Genomic DNA, 16,662 nt, shown 5'->3' with positions numbered 1-16,662 from the left:
TAAAAATTTCGTAACTTAATTTTTACAATATCCTGTTATACATAATTATTAATAATGAACTACAACGTTTGCTAATGACTACTATAATCGGGTTGCATTCATTTCCCTTACGTGCCTTGCGTACAGGCGCACCATTTCTCTCCACTAATACTAGCAGCGAATATGTTAGGGCTGATTGCCTTGTCATTAGTTTTGGACTGACTTGTTTGGTGTGCGCAACTGGAAATATTTCACTTTCGGAGAACAAGAAAAATAGGTGTATTTGTGTTACGCTTATTAATTTGTGCAGTTATTCAGTATCTGGTAAGTTAATGTTCAAGAGAAAATATTAGTTTTTTTAAAAAAATGTTTTATTATTTTATGTTAACGATTACTCATTTATTTCAGCCCTTCGTATTCAGCATGACTCTATCAAAATAAACCTATGTTTCTGTGAAAATGGAAGCTTTTGCTTTTTTTGCGGCCCACATAAACTTAAACCTTGTTTATTTGGCCCGAGTTAGCCTTTGAGTTTAACATGCTTGCTTTAGAGACACTGGGACAATAAATCTTAATGGCCCTATTCACAACACACAGCAACAAAACAATACAAATCAATATCATAAAAATAGAACGCGAACAAAAGAAAAGAATTTAAAGGAAAGACACAGAGAAGCTGAGAGGAAGAGGGAGAAGCCAGTAAATCATCTGTCTTAGAATTAATGAGGTTTGTGAAGAGAAGAATAAAGACAAGAATAATGGGAAGTCAGAAACAAGCAGTGTGTAAATAAGTCTGTGAACTATGGCCTGTAGAAAGAGCGTCACTATAGAAGACAGATTCCAGAATGTAAACCAAGTTTTGCAGATATGAAAAAATGATGAATAGTTCACAGAGAAACGGGGATCCTGTGAGGAAAAGGGAGCGAAGAAGATCATAGTGTTCTCTTCCAGATCATGCTTTTCCCCCAGTTAATATGGTCAGCATGTTGTTATTTCACTTCATCCTAAAAATCGTTCCCACTCACCCCTACCTGTTTGGGTCCAGCTTTCCGTAGTGGAAGTGAATGATACAATGTATGTGACTAACCAGTAGAGGGCAGTGGCTGCTTTCTTGCCAACTGCTCACCAACTGCCTTTGACTCCCGATTCACGAGTGGATTTGGCAAGTGTAAGATCTTAGACACTTTGCTGTTTTTAAATCTCCACTTCAGCGAAGGAGAACATGTCAGACTGAGTAAAAGTCAACAAGTTAGTGTGGTCTCTCAGCAGAACAGCCTGGAATAGTGAAACACTTGGAACTAGGAGTTAGGAGACCTGGTTTCTGGTCTGAGTTCAGAGGATAACTCACGCTCTGATGGGCAAATCAGCTCACTCCTCAACCAGGATAGCTTCATCAATATGGCCAAGGTCATACTTCAGATGGAAAATCCTGACTTCTGAGTTAGTCACAGATTTTCTCAGTGGGGAGGAATGTTAGACATCATCTGGTTCAAACTCTCTTCAGTTTACAGATAATAACAATATTAATAGTGATGATAATCAACACTTATGTAGCATTTACTATGTGCCACACTTATAATATATATTCAGAATATATATATATATATATATATATATATATATATATACACACACACACACACATATTCTTTTCTTTTTTATTATTTAATCTTTGTAACAACCCTAGGAGGAAGGTACTAGTATTATCTCCATTTTATAGAGGTGTCACAGGTGGCAAGTGGCCAATTTTAAACACACACAGTTTGGCTCCAGAGTCTTCATACTCAATAGGTAGAGAGACTATAGCTTGCAGAGTTTACATGATTTATACTGGGTTGTAGAACCTTTCGCAAAGCCAGGACCACAACCCATATAAGCTGACTTCTTGTCTCACGCTTTGCCCAGCATGTCACTGTCTCTCTTGCATGGGCTTTAGTTTTTTTATTACAGTATAATTGCAGTAAGTTTTTTTTAATGAACCTAGATGGCTTATCTAGAGTATGTAATTCAGGTACTAATTATACATCAAGGGCAACACTTCCTGGCCATGAATGCAGACATATTCCCATTAAAAGAAATGGATTGTGGATACTATTATTGAAAGAATTGGGCTTCCAATATGTTAACTTATAATTTATTTTCCAATTGAATAATGTTTTCATTTGTTTAAAATCTGATGACAAAATTTAGCCTAAAATGGAGTCAAGAGTCTTAGTTAACGAGATAGCAGGACTTAAGCCCAAAAGGAAATACAGCTGTGAAGAAGGAACAGCAAAGTGTTTGGTCACTTCTAGGCTACTCTTAACTCTTCAAACTATTTTGTACAAGTAAGTGGGATAGAAAATATCCTTTTCAGATAAATTCTTGTTTAAGTTTTGGGTGGTGGACTTAGTGACAAGTTAAGTTTATTCATCCTGGAAAATGCCACAACACATGCAAAAACTCCCTCATTTAGGAGAACCTGGAGAATGTATGAGGGCATCGAGCTCCCAGACTACACCGGGAGATGACACGAGAGGAAGAGGAAACTGGTTTGTGGGGGAAGAGGAAGCTGGGGGAATCTGCTTAGCATTTCTGGCCCCACTCAGGTACTCACGAGTACACATTTAGCCTAAGTGCCACCTTCACGGGAAACACTTCTGCTAAGTCCTGTGGATTTATTTCACGGTTGAATATCTGATAAGCAAACTGGATAGACTCCCTAGTATTTATGGTAAGGTGGAAGCAGACCCAAGGTAAAGTGAGCCAGGTCATTTTTCATGATATCATGTCAGCTTTCAATCAAATCCTTATTCATTTCTGAAAACTTTACTTTCATTACCGTTCTGCTTAAGGCTCAGCCAACCAAGATTTCATGACAAAAATGTAAGGTTTTTGTTCTAGTTCAAGAAAAATAAAATCAAACCTACCTCTGCTCAGCTTGGCTTCTAGTTCAGAGGTTTCTCTGTTAATCAAAAGAGCTGCGATCCACCTTTCGCGCTGCTCAGTGGTTACAGACCAGGCTTAAAATGGCCCTGCTCTTGAGGATTTAAATTTAGACTCATAAAGAGGCGCTTGTGCAAAAACCGTAAAGAACATTCAATTTGTTCTATTTGGAGAGATATTTTACTGGAAATATAAATTTCACTTAGAAACGTTTTATGGGGTACAGAGGTGGGGAAGCCATCTAAAGAGCACAACGGCTTTTCCTGTGAACTGAGGATTTCGGTGCTCAAGTCAGCACCCGCCCGTGCCTTTCCATCTGAAGTCTTTATTCTCTCCGCGTATTAACTGAGCCATCGCCACAGCAGCTAATTGAAATATCCCAAAGGATTATAACCTTGTGTGAGGAGTCATGGGGAGGGACAGATCAAATTCTAAAACCGCAAAGGTTCTTATCAAAGTTCCTCTGACAACAGTGCTGTCCTTAAAAATCGATTAAATATATCAGAGGATGCTAACACAGCCTCCTTGAAATGGAAAGTTTTTCATTGTCTGTGTTGTTAACATTTCTAGGTCACATCACCCAAGAAGCAAAAATGTCACAGGAATAAGAAATTGACAGGATATTTTCCTTTCTTTCTTTTTTTTGTTGTTGTGTGTGTGTGTGTTTTTTTTTTGTGTGTGTGTGTGTGTGTGTTTTTGTGTATGGTGAGTCTTCTATGAAAAACATCAGTTTTGTCACCAATATCCATCATCAAAACATTCTGGCAAATAAAGAAGGCCATTTCCCTTTAACATCTATAGCATACACCAGGATTTCAACACTTGCAGGCATGGGCAATCACACAGATGGGGGAAGTGGGGCGGGCCCACCTCAAGGTGTTAGCTGATGCCACTTAATTGTTGCTGGTCCCTTATACCTCGATTATTTGCTCCCTCCCATAAGAAGCTGACTATCTGAATTTTTATGTGGACCAGTTTTTAAATTTTGGCAACCGATTCAAAAATTTAAAACTCTGTATTAATCCGAAAATATATTATGGGCCAGATTCAGTTTGTGGACTGCCATTTTTATGACTTCAGGTATAAAGCAATACCTGGAATATAAGTACGTAAATAACTAATGAAGTTAATGGGGCCCTTCCCTGGACTTACCAGTTTTCTGTGGCATTTTAAGACTGCTTTAAGTTCATGTCGACCCATCTCTGAAGCTGAGAGGTCAAGATTTCTCTTGCATATACAATGAAATAGTGGACAGTCAAAAGCAAGGGGGCAGGTGGGATTATGAAGTGGTCCAAAGGGTAAAGGTATATTTCCCTTCTAGCCCCATCATTTTAATAACATCATAACTCATTAGAGGAAAGCCAGGCATATCCTATTTACTTCATAGGGCATAAATAGCACATCCCAATAGAAACATGGAAGCCATTACCTAGTTCTGCCATGGACACAGTTGGAGAAGTCTCTCCATTGGTGAAGGAACAGTAGGGAAAGAAGCCTGATGCTGGTGTGTAGTCACATATTGGTTCTGGTTTGATTCCATTGATATCAAGACCTGACTGGTCTGGGGAAGGCTGTATGTCCAGGTAGAAGCTGCTGACGGCAGAGTCTGCCTTGCTCCCCTCAGGGGTGTGCCCGTCGATGTAGTTGCTGAGGTCGTCGTGTAGTTCCGTCAGCCCGTTGGCCGAGATGTTGTAGGTTGGAGTCAGCGGCTCGGCCTCTCCGGGCTGCTGCTGGTGGTCTCGTTGCTGCTGCTGCATCCGGTGTTTCTGCACTTCTGCGTACAAGCTGTCTCTCTGCTTCTTCGACATTCGGCCAAATTTTACAGCTGGAAGACACAAGCCAAACCACACCATAGACAATGTGCTTTTCTTCACTCTCCTTTCCGGCATGCTTTAGGGGTTCCTTTGAAGTCTCAGACAACCTCAATCAAAACCCACATAACCACAAAATAAGGATGTGATCCAACAGTCCCACCCCACACCCACAACAGCAAAGACACATCCCAGAGGAACGAAGGATGCGTAGGTAGGAGAGACCTGGGGCAATGACCATCCATGGTTTCCTGCTGTCATAAGACCCTATGCTCAGTGGGAGCCACTGGTATGTGACTGAGCGGGTTTGTTCACTCCCCACTCATGTGGCTGGGCTGGACCACCTCTCTCTCTTCATGGTGTTCAGATTAATGTACAGACTCAGAGGTACATCGAGGCACAAGCAGTCATACCTCCATTTTCATTCATTCCACTATTCTGAACACTCAAATGAGTTCCTTCCCGATCAAACAGCTGAACCTGCGGCTTCATTGAGAGACCTAAACAGACTGGAGGAGGCCTTTGCGATTCCCTGAGTCACATCTCTGAGTCTACCGGAGAAGCCCCTCCCCTACACTGGGTCATGGCGGCCCTTGTAAAATGCTTGGACCCACATTTAAATGACACTTTCTACTGTTCTTATTTTGCCTCAAGTAAAAAGAGTAACAGAATTCTGGAAAGGGCAAACACTGTGTAAGATCCCTCCCCGTCAGACAAATTTGTGTTCTAGACACTTCTACTTGGGAGGTTCCGTATTTAAAGTGGAGCAATGATTGTAATAACTCTCCAGTTCATTCGGAATCCCAAATGATTTCTCCTGAAACACTGATATAGCGGAGGGAAACACCCTATGATTTCCTGGCCTAAGCTCTCCCACCAACCCATTTATTTTTCAGCTCAACCCTGCCTATGTGGATTAAGCCTCTACTAGAGGGATTAAAATGTCCTAATTGTGGTTAAATTGATACCTGATGGGGTGGGTGAATTCAACTACTTAACCATCATCATAATTCGGTGAATCTATGGGAAAGAGGCAGGATAAATGGATATGAAGTTGGGAACCAGGGCCACCATCTGTTAGATTCTTTTTCCACCAAGGAGAACACTCGCTGTCCTTTTGCAGAGAGGGAACGAGTGAGCTTGATACTGGTCAATTTCTGGGTTCTAGGACTGAAGGAACGAACTTGGGTGGGGCTAGATAGATAGCATGTAGGCTGATGTGGGCTCTGAATGTCAGACCTAAATTTGCATAAGCTCTCACTCAAATTCACTCTAAGCCCACAACAACGTGCACTGTCACTTCTATACAAAACCTCTGGGAGGCATACTGAAGTCATTTTACTAGTATTTCTGTGTGGAAGAATCTGTGTTCTAGAACACCCAAGGGGATTGATACCATAGATGAAACTTGTCCTGTGTACACTGAATGGTGTTTTAACGTCTGCCTGGATATTAACAACAGTAATCACACCATCCTGTAGGTGAAATGAAAAGATCAGCTATTGAGAAAATGCACACACAGCTTGTGATTTTAATTTACAAGTTCCTAAAAGATGAGCCCAACTTTGAGGATGAAATCTGCAGAGCTGCATACCACAGGAGTTTCTGAGAATACGGCGTAATTTCTGGGACTTGCATATTCTGATGGCAACAACTTCGTTTTTGTTTTTATACATTCTAAGAGACTACCCTGTGCCCCTCTCTGGGAGGTTATCACCACTTGTGCCTGGGCAGGTCCACAGACCCCAAGAACATCTGATTATGGGAAGACAGGCTTTCAGAAGGCCTGCCCAGCATCCTGAAGTACTTTTCCACAGGCTGGAAGAGATGTTTCCTTCAAAGGGATCTCTTAAGAGAGCCAGCCAGTATACTCGGAAAAGTCCTGAAAAATGTACCCTCTGTACTTTCTGCCCAGTTTCCTTATATAAGAATAACTGCCTTGAAATCTGGTGTTGATTATTCAGTGCACTTAAGATAGTTTTCCAGGAAGATCGTGAAATGTTCTGCAACTGAGTGGTAGATGGTCTCTATTTCTTAAAATAGCTTCTTTTAATGAAAAGAACATTTGTCACCGAGCCACATTTTGCACTATTTTCACACATTCTGCATGTACAAATATTTGACTTTGGCATGTGATTCAAAATATGCAGTTAGCATAAAAGCCAATTCAACCCAATAAATTCACTAGTGTAAAGCATGTAACAATTGGCTCTCACCTGTGTGTTTCCTTCTGGGGAAAATGCCTGTAGGAGGTATATTTATTAAGGCCCTCAGATGACAATAACCTTTGATCAATTCATCCACCTGTAATATCTTAAACATAAAAAAATCCGAAGGTGTTCTGACCACACTTTCCAAGCACCATGCCATCAGCCAGCCAGCTGACTCGGATGGATTATGGAAGAGGAAATAACTGCGGTGAAACCCATAAAACCGCCAGGGGTGGGAGGGCACATTTTGGCAGATCTGGGTCCGGGTTTTGGAAGGCACTTTCATAATCCCATGTCACCACCCTACAATTCAAGCTGAGTGCTCACCATCTCGAGACATCCCTACAGCAAGGCATTTCTGTAATCGACAGTGTTGGCAGCGGTTTCTACTGGTTCGATCAATCAAACAGTTCTTCTGACGAGGACAGGAGTAGGTGGCATTGCTTTGCTGACTTCTCCTGAAAAAGCCCTGTGATTCGGTTATAAAATATAAAACAGGTTAGTGTCAGTTTGAGCTGTATGATACTAAAGGCAGTATACTAAGAACTGAGCAGCATTAATATTTAATGAGAATTAAACTTGTAGAGGAATCATCCAGGAGGCCATTAATGAAATTAAAGTCACTTCTTTTTCCTTGAGTAAAATTGATCCCTGGAGTCCAATCCTCCATCCCTTACACAGGCAAAACTTTCTTGAACTCCAGCAGACAGTTGCCAGGCCCTGTTCCTGACTTCTGATGGCCAAAGCAATGTGTTGATGTAACAGCACAAAGACACTTTTATTTAACCTTTATCTCCTATATATATTTTAGTAAACACAAAACACTTCTCTGGATGTCCAGAGACAGGGAAAAATGCATCCTTACTGTAACCCAGGGAAGCTGCAATCCTCCTACAGGTTGGTAATCTCAACTAACCCACTGAAATTCACCGCACTTTAGGTGTGTTGCATTCCCCAAGTCAGAATCTACTGGCCCAAGAAGTTAAAGATGCTTGGACGAATTATTTTGGCAGATCAATCAGATTGGGAATACGCAACCCTGACAATTTGAGAATACCACATGACCTTTATGATTTAACAAATCCAATCTGATATTCATCAAGTTCCACTTATTTGTTAAGCAATGTGTTGGAGATGAGAGGGTGAACAAAAACACATAGGGAACTGCTGACTTCAAGGATTTCATTCATTCACTCACTAATTTTTGCTAACTTCTTGAGTTGGACCCATAATAGCTCATTAATTTTCAGTATTTATTCTTAAAAGCTACAAGGTTTCCTTTTAGTTATGTTTTAGTAGCAACCCACAAGTTTTGCCATGTAGTATTTTCATTATCATTCCATTGAAAACATGCCTTAATTTTAAATAGAGTTCTTTAATCCATATGTTATTTAGAAGCACATTTCTTAATATCCAATGATATGGGTGGTTTGGGGTTATCTTTTTATTGTTATCTCTCAGTGGGTTTGAAGTGCTCTGAAGAAAGAGCAGGAACCAGAGTTAATTCTATGAAGCAGAGCCATGAAGTACAAGAGTATTATCATCCTCAGATCTTTAAAAGTTAAGATAGATGATGCCAACCAAGGGGACACTAGGGGGTTAGTGCCACTGGAGGGGAGAGATAAATCCTGAAGAACTGGCAGAGTGGTGGGCAGGTTGGAAAGGATATACTCTCTCACCTAAAGATTTTTCTGGACGGCAACTTAGCAGTTGTATCAAAATCCTTAAAAATGACCTCTCTCTTGAACCAATAATTGCTTTTTTAGGGAGTATATTCTTTTTTAAAAAAATATGTATTTTATTGATTATTTTTTACAGAGAGGAAGGGAGAGGGATAGAGAGTTAGAAACATCGATCAGCTGCCTCCTGCAATCAAGGTACATGTCCTTGACCAGAATCGAACCTGGGACCCTTCAGTCTGCAGGCCGATGCTGTATCCATGGAACCAAACCAGTTAGGGCTAGGGAGTATATTCTAAAAGGATGTTAAGAACAGTACAAATATTTATCTGCAAGGATGTCCATCACAGCACTATCTGTAATATAAAAAATTTAGAAGGATGCTAAATGTCCAACATTAATGAGTTGGAAGTATCATTGGATATCCACACATTCAGCAACCATTAAAAATGGAATTTCAGAAATATAATTAACGACACAAAAAGGTATTAAAATATACTGCTAAATTTAAAAGAACGGCTAAAGATTAAAGACAATATAATCCAACTTTTTAAAAAAGAATCCATATATTTAACATAGAAGAAACTGAAAAATTATGCCCCCAAATGAAAAGATCTGGCACCGGTTGGTGAGGCCACAGGTGATTTTCATTTTCTTCCTGCTTACCTGTGCTTTCTGATTTTTCTATAATGTGCAGGTGGAAGGTATGTGAGGCACTCGGGAAGAATAGTCTAGTACACCTGCTTCCTTTTGTGATGGCTGGGGGACTATGTGGCTTAAGTCAATGGATACGGTGATATGAACTCAATTCCTTCCTTTTGGAAGCCAACTTGGGATGAGAGGGAGGGAGCAGGGCGCTGACAACTCATCTCCTCTCTGCCAAGCTGCTCACTAACTTCAACGTGGGCAAGGCTTGTCTCTCTGTTGTACTTTAAACCTTCCTTATATCAAGTCTGGCCTCTTCTGTGAAGCAATTTCTCTTTTCTCAAAATATCTGAAGCTGTGGGTTGTTTTTTATTTCCTCTGTGAAGAGGAAGTGAGAAGAAGGAAAGCTTTCTTTGGAGCTTAATGGTGAGAATTCAAGAAAATATAAATGGTAACAGAAGCAGATAATCCTTAGAAAGAGATACCAAGAGGCCAGCTGTCTAGGTATTCAGTTTAGTTTGAGATGCAATCTCTGTCAAAGCTAAAAGGTATTTTTTTTTGGAGATTGTACCACCATGCAGACCCTCTGTGTCTGAATCTATCACTGCAAATGTCTAGGGTCAGGAATTATTTGCTTTTCCTTTAGTTGAGGCTGAATTTTGCTTGCTTGACAATGCTCCATTTTATTCTATGATCACTAAATATGGAGAATGTCTAAGTGATCTCTTTGTTTTCTTCAAATGGAAGCAGTAGTTGTCGGTTGCCAAGCTAACAATCAATATTTAGTCTGTACACCAAATCATAGCATCTGCCACCTTTCTTTCTAGGGTCTTTTCTACCTTTAGTATTTTTTCTCAGGATCATATCCAATTTCTCTGCTTTCTTCAAAAACCTGAAACCTAGAATTAGATACAGCTCTTGAATAATGACTGAGTCATTAACAAAATGAATGCTACTTTTTCGTTTTCATGTATTAAACTCAAGTTAACATTGACCACCACTAATAAAGTTCCAGAATGTTAGCACAGAAGCCCTATATAATCACCAGTTTGCTCTGCTATAAGGCAACTCTGAGAGGGCATGAAGAAGATGAAGGAGGAGGAGGAGGAGGAGGAGGAGGAGGAGGAGGAGGAGGAGGAGGGGGGGGGGGGGGGCTAGGGACAGCAAGTGAGCAAATAGACACCCAGCACCATTTATTGTTCACTAAGCCAGTTGAGCATGTGCCTAGAGTAGCAGAACTAAGAACTGGAGAAGAGATCTTTCTTTTGGACTAAGTCAACAGTCATGCTCACAAGGAGAACTATAAAATACTAGATAGGAAGGGTCAAGTGGGATTATAAAGTATGAGCCCTGAAGGGAGAGAAGAAAAAGGTTAACCTCTGTGACACAGATAAACACCCAACTTTGCATGTCAGACAGAATGAGATCTTGGTCTTCCTTCTTTTTCCCCCACCTTCAACTCTTCTTTTCAGCATTCTTTGGGGTTTCTCAGAGGTTTAAGGATTTAAGAAGTTAAACTAATAAAATATGTAAAGCTAATGACATGTAAGAGGGAGAAAGATTAGAAGAGTGAGAAGGAAGAGAAGGGTGGAAAGATGGTAAGTATCTTTCTACTTAAACGTAGATGTATGCTCATAAATGTAGAAGCAGGATCTTGACTGATTGGGGGGCAATTCTGGAGAGGGTTTCACTGAGAAATGAGTGAGCTGAGACATTAGTTCTAGGGGTTGGGGAGTTTGAGGCCACACAGAGAACAGGGACAATACAAGCCAGTGCATGGAGTTTTGGGTGGAATGGAGGAAGTATGTAGAAAGAACAGAAAAAGTGCTGAAGCTGTGAGCTACTTGGGAAAGATATTAAGCACATGATTTTGGAGTTTTATTTCTAAAAGATGAGCTAATGAATTATTTCATTAGCCTTTTCTTAAAAGTTCATTCTTTACAGATGTCAAAATACATGGAGATGTTCCATTATAAACATATTGAGCTTGAGCAGAGAGGCACCATGATGAATTTCAAGGTAACACAGCTCCTTGGTGTGACGGTGGCACATTACTCCCACCTAGTGGCAGCAAACTAACATGCATTTATTGCAAAGAGTAAATTAGAAAACAGCCCTTTAGAGGGAGTTGAGAAATGGTCAGTACAGTAGTTCTCAAAAAGCCATGGAATCACCATGGAGCTTCTAAACAAATACTCTTTAGCTCTACTGAACCAGAACTTTTGGAGATGTAGTCCAGGCATACATATTACTTTAAACAATATGAAATTGTCATTTTTGTAGGTCAAAAGAGCAGAAATGTCAATTAAAAACTTTTAAAATTGAATGTACTGGGGTGAAAGTGGTTAATAAAATTATATAGGTTTCAGAGGTACATCATCTATATAATGTATTGTGTGTTCACCATCCCAAGTCAAGTCTCCCTCCATCACTATTTACCCCCTCTTTGCCCTCTCCTACCTCCCCAACCCCCTATCCTCTGGTAATCACCATACTTTGTCTATTAAGTATCCCCCTTTTTTTTTTGCTTGATCCCTTCACCCCACTCTCTGCTGACAGCTGTCAGTCTGTTTTCTGTATTTATAAGTCTGTTTCTCTTTTGTTTGTTAGTTTATTCTGTACATTAGATGGAACATATAAGTGAAATCATGTGAAAAAACCCCACAAATGGCCTGGCCGGGTAGCTCAGGTGGTTAGAGCATTGTCCTGATATGCCAAGGCTGCAGGTTCAATCCCCTGGTCAGGCACATAAAAGAATCAACCAATGAATGCATAAATAAGTGGAACAACAAATCGATGTTTCTCTCTCTCAAATCAATAAATAAAAATATAAGAAATTGGACTACACCAAACTAGAATGATTTTGTACAGCAAAGGTAACCATAAACAAGGTGAAAAGACAGCCCACTAAATGGGAGAATATATTTGCTAATGATACATCTGATAAGGGGTTAATATCCAAAATTTATAAAGAACTTATAAAACTTAACACCAAATAACCCTCCAGGAAATCCAATTAAAAATGGACAAAGGACTTGAATAGACACTTCTCCAAAGAAGACATACAGATGGCCAAGAGACATGCAAAAATGCTCAGTATCACTAATCATCAGAAAAATGCAAAGTAAGACCACACTGAGATATCATCTCACGCCTGTCAGAATGGCTGTCATCAATAAGTCAACAAAAAAAATGCTGGCAAGGATGTGGAGGAAAGGGAACTCTGTGCACGGTGGGTGGAAATGTAGATTGGTGCAGCCACTGTGGAAAGCAGTATGGAGTTTCCTCAAAAAATTAAAAATGGAACTGCCTTATGACCCAGAAATGTCAATTTTGAATGGTAAATATTTTAACAAAGCTTCCTAGAAGATCTGCTGTATTACTTTTTGCAGAGCACAGATCTACTCTGGTTTTCTGATTTTGCAGATAACAAAAATGAGTCTCAGAATGGTAAGTGACTTGTTCAAGGTTGTCCCACAACAGGTAAGAGTCAGTGCTGGGATTCAGACTCTAGCGTCCTAAATTTTAGTGCAGTGCCCACTCACTTCAGTATGGCTCCATGTGTTGGGCTAATAAAATTAATGTCACGCAGCCTTGATTTGCTCATGCACAGCCTCCCTGCACATCAACTTTCTGTCTCCATTTCCACTGGAGAGTGCTTCCTCATTCATTTCACCTAGCTTTCTAAGTGCTTCTCATTGAGTTTTATTTCTGATTTTGGCCCTTTATTTCATTCTCTGGAGAACTCTATTACTTTTTTTTTTTTTTTTTTTTTTTACATTATGGCACTGTTCATCAATCCCACTACAGTGGAGCTCTCCAGGACCAGGACAGAGGCAAGGGTGTGTGGGAAAAGGCTCACACCAGGTTGCAAGAGCATAATGTTAAAATTTTATGAGCCGGTTGTTAAACATAATCATTATTATAAATCAACTTTTTAAAAAATTATTATTTTGCTATTATCCATGTTCTGGAGGCTATTTACATCAATGCTATTTGAATGGTGGCAATACTACATAATGGTGTGTTACTGTGCATCGCTTCCCTGCTCTGTAGTCAGTGAGATTACATGTTGGGAGGCTTAACATTGACCTCATGGTGGTCATATTTATACCACAGCAATTGGCAAATGCTCAAATCTGGCTTGATGTATTGTTTTGCTTACTAGCTAGTTTTGAAACGTGACAAAGAATATGATAACAATGTGGGTTAAATGTAAAAGTCTGTCATGTCTGCAGCCAGCACGTTTTAAATAGTGCACAAAAATTGAGGAAACAAGTACTTAAAAGCTATTATCTGATTCAGTGAAGAAGTTGCTCACGTCATCACGGATGAATGAATGAAGTTCCAAAATGTCATCCTTGTTTCACTCTCCTCTTATTCATTAACGTAAATAAAATAAATCAACCAACATTCGTGTTGGCACTCCAGTCTTTCGCCAACTGCAACTACCGGTGTGGATGTAAGAGTTCAGCAAAGGTGAGACCATTCAGTGGGAATCATTTGTATGAAGTTCATAAATAAAGAGTAGTGTAGATTTTACTCTTTGTAAATTGTGTGAAATTATATTTGTGAAATATACTACAGTTATGTACAGATATACAGACACTGTTTTACAGAGAGCTGACTGTTAAAAACTGACCAGCACATGACTGGATTGAGCCTAGCCCTTGCTGGTCCCCAGCTTCCCATCAGGCTGTCTGAACGGTCCTCCCTACTCTGGATAGGAATTTACCCAAAGTGGTGGGCTGGCTTTCATAGCTCCAGCCTCCCCCCTTTCCAGAATCTCTAGGTGAATAGTTTTATCTTCCTTCCAGGACAGAATATATCCCAATCCATTCCCCCTTTCCCAGCCTTGTCTCTTCCCGTGTTTTCTTGCTTGTTCACTGAAGGGTACCACCTTCACCCCAGTTACTCATGGCAGAAAAATGGTCATCATTTCATCCCTGCTTCCTCCACAATCATGTCCACCCAGTCACCAAATTAGGCTATTTCTTGCCACCTTCATATTTCTCAAATTTATCTACTTCTATCTGTCGTTATTGCATTTTTCTCAAGTTTCCTTACCTATTTTCCCCTTAATTGGTTATTATACAGCCTCCCAACTGGTCTCTCTGTTCACTCCTTCCAATTCATTTTTGCAGTCACCTAAGATCTCTTTCTAAAAACTGTGAAGCTGATCAAGTCACTTCCCTGCTTATTAGCCCTCCATGGCTCCCTACTGATGACTAGGCTATGACCACCTGTCCAGGCAACTATCTCCTATAGTCAATCCTCTTCTCAAAAACCACCTTTGGCCAACCCTAAAATACTGTGTTCACAGTTCCTCAAAGGACACCGCCCCCAACACACACACACACACACACACACACACACACACACACACACACATGCACACATGAGTGCATACTTCCTGGAAAGCTCTCTTCTCCTCTGGATTCACTTTCTCTGACCTTGCCTCTCCCAAGGCTGTTGGAAGAGCCCCTCCCATATGTATCCTTATAGTGCTGTAGGTATCCCCTTAATTCACTGTATTCCTAATCTGCCACCCTCACTGACTGCCTTATTGTTTGTTTGTTTCCAACACTAACCTGGGACGTAGAGAAATAAACAAATACTTGCTGAACTAGAGGGAAAAATGATGGTAGGGATAAAAACAGTAGTGACAATCAGATGCTGAGCACCTATTACGTATCAGGCACCATGTGGGATTCTTGGCAAACACTGTTATTTTGCAAGTCACAACAACTCTGCAAAGTAAGTATTTTTATACCTGTTGTACAATTAAGAAAATTAAAGTACAGAGAGGTTAAGACATGTGTCCAAAATCACACAGCTGCTAAGGGGAGGAGCCAGGATTTGAATTCCTGAACCCTGGGCATTTTATTCCAAAGGCTATACACTTCTTACTACACCACCAAAGAAAGCCTTGAGGCAAACATGTAGGCCAGACCTAAAAAAACAGATAAACAACAAAACAAATCAACAAAAAACGCTTTTCAGTTCTGTAATTAAAGTTCCATATAATGGCTCAGACACAAGGTGAGGAAGATGTATGAAGCTCAACAGGTTATTGATTATATATATAATCTACTTAATAAAAAGCAGATCTACTTAATAAAAAGCTTTGAAACATACATGGCATTTCCTATTGCGGTGACTAATAGTTTTGCCCCATAGTGTGGGTTGGCTGGACACAGAATTGGGAGTGTGGTTAAGGAGGTCCTCCGGGGTCTTGCCCTAGAGGGCTCCCCTTCTGCCTGGGGCTCCTTCTCAGTGAGGCACAGGCTGAAATGCTGATCTGATGTTTGGTCTTTTGACAATTTTCACTTAATGAATTGATTCCTACAGTTCATTAACATACCCACTTCCACTCTGTATACACATATGTCTTAATTAGCTGCTCATTGGCTGTTTAATTACAAGAAAACAGCTGACAGCTGCCTTGCTGAATTCTAATGGCAGACGCTTTGGAGCGGCTACACATTTGCTTTTGACAACCAAGATTTATTCATAACTTTATGATTTATTATGAATGCTTGCATGCCTGCCCGAATTATTGTATTTTCCAATACAAGTAAAAATCCAGAATTTGGGGAATGTTGAAGTGGGTGTATGTTTCCCTCTCATGGATTTCTGAGGCTGAGAAGAATGGAGAATCATGTATGTAAAGGCACGCACTATGTTAAGATTTTATTTATCTTGGAAACTTTCTGTTGAGAATGTTCAGAAGTGTGGGGATGAGAAAGAAGAAATATCTTGGATAAACAGGGCAGAAAGCTAATTATCTGGATAAAGGAAAAAAGACTATACTTGTCAACTTTATAGAGGGGTAAAGAGAGGACATGCATAGATTAAAATTAGGAAGAGAAACAGAAGAAAGGAAAAAATTAAAAGGGGGGGGGCAGCAGGAATAACAGTCTCCAAGAAAGTAAATAAATAAGGAAATTTGTTTTTTAGAAAAGAACAGGCAACTTCATTAGCAAAACACTTTTATTGTGGTAGTTCCCTCCAATCACAGGGTAGGGCCAGCAAGGGAGTGTTCATTTCCTCTAATCACTGGGGCAGGGACAGGAGGGCATGTTCAGTTCCTTCAATTACAAGGCAGGGCCAGGAGGGTGTGTTCAATTCCTCCAATCATGGGGAAGGGACAGGGAGATTGTGGTTATTTCTTCCAATCATGTGTGAGTCCTACACTCATACATCTGACAGCAATAAATCAGAGAAACACAGATCTCTTGAACTATTTCTCATTCAATAATGACTAGCCTCCTTGTAGAATTGTATGTACAAATGATCTCTGATTAAAGCTGACCTCATGTGTCATATTTGGTAAGTGTAGATGTCTGCTTTGCCATATGGTGATCTTCTATACTCAAATCCAGTCCAAGCGACACATTCAACAACAGCGAT

The 16,662-nt window shown here is 40.2% G+C and overlaps 1 protein-coding gene across 4 annotated transcripts in view; it reads right to left on the bottom strand.

The window, feature by feature from the left end:
* The window catches only part of RORA (RAR related orphan receptor A), a gene marked incomplete at its 5' end in the record, with an annotated part of 724,182 nt that overhangs the window by 11,362 nt on the left and 696,158 nt on the right, over positions 1–16,662 (bottom strand). For all 4 annotated transcript variants that reach the window (XM_081094737.1, XM_081094736.1, XM_081094738.1 and 1 more), the window contains 2 exons: positions 4,334–4,729; positions 7,253–7,394. In XM_081094737.1, the coding sequence (XP_080950863.1) occupies positions 4,334–4,729; positions 7,253–7,394 (538 nt within the window). The remainder of the gene's footprint in view (positions 1–4,333; positions 4,730–7,252; positions 7,395–16,662) is intronic.

The sequence above is a fragment of the Myotis nattereri genome, assembly GCF_964212035.1.
Source record: "Myotis nattereri genome assembly, chromosome: 1".
Lineage (NCBI taxonomy): Eukaryota > Metazoa > Chordata > Mammalia > Chiroptera > Vespertilionidae > Myotis > Myotis nattereri.
Note: the sequence above shows the minus strand (reverse complement) of the source record. Positions and strands in the feature narration are given on the sequence as shown.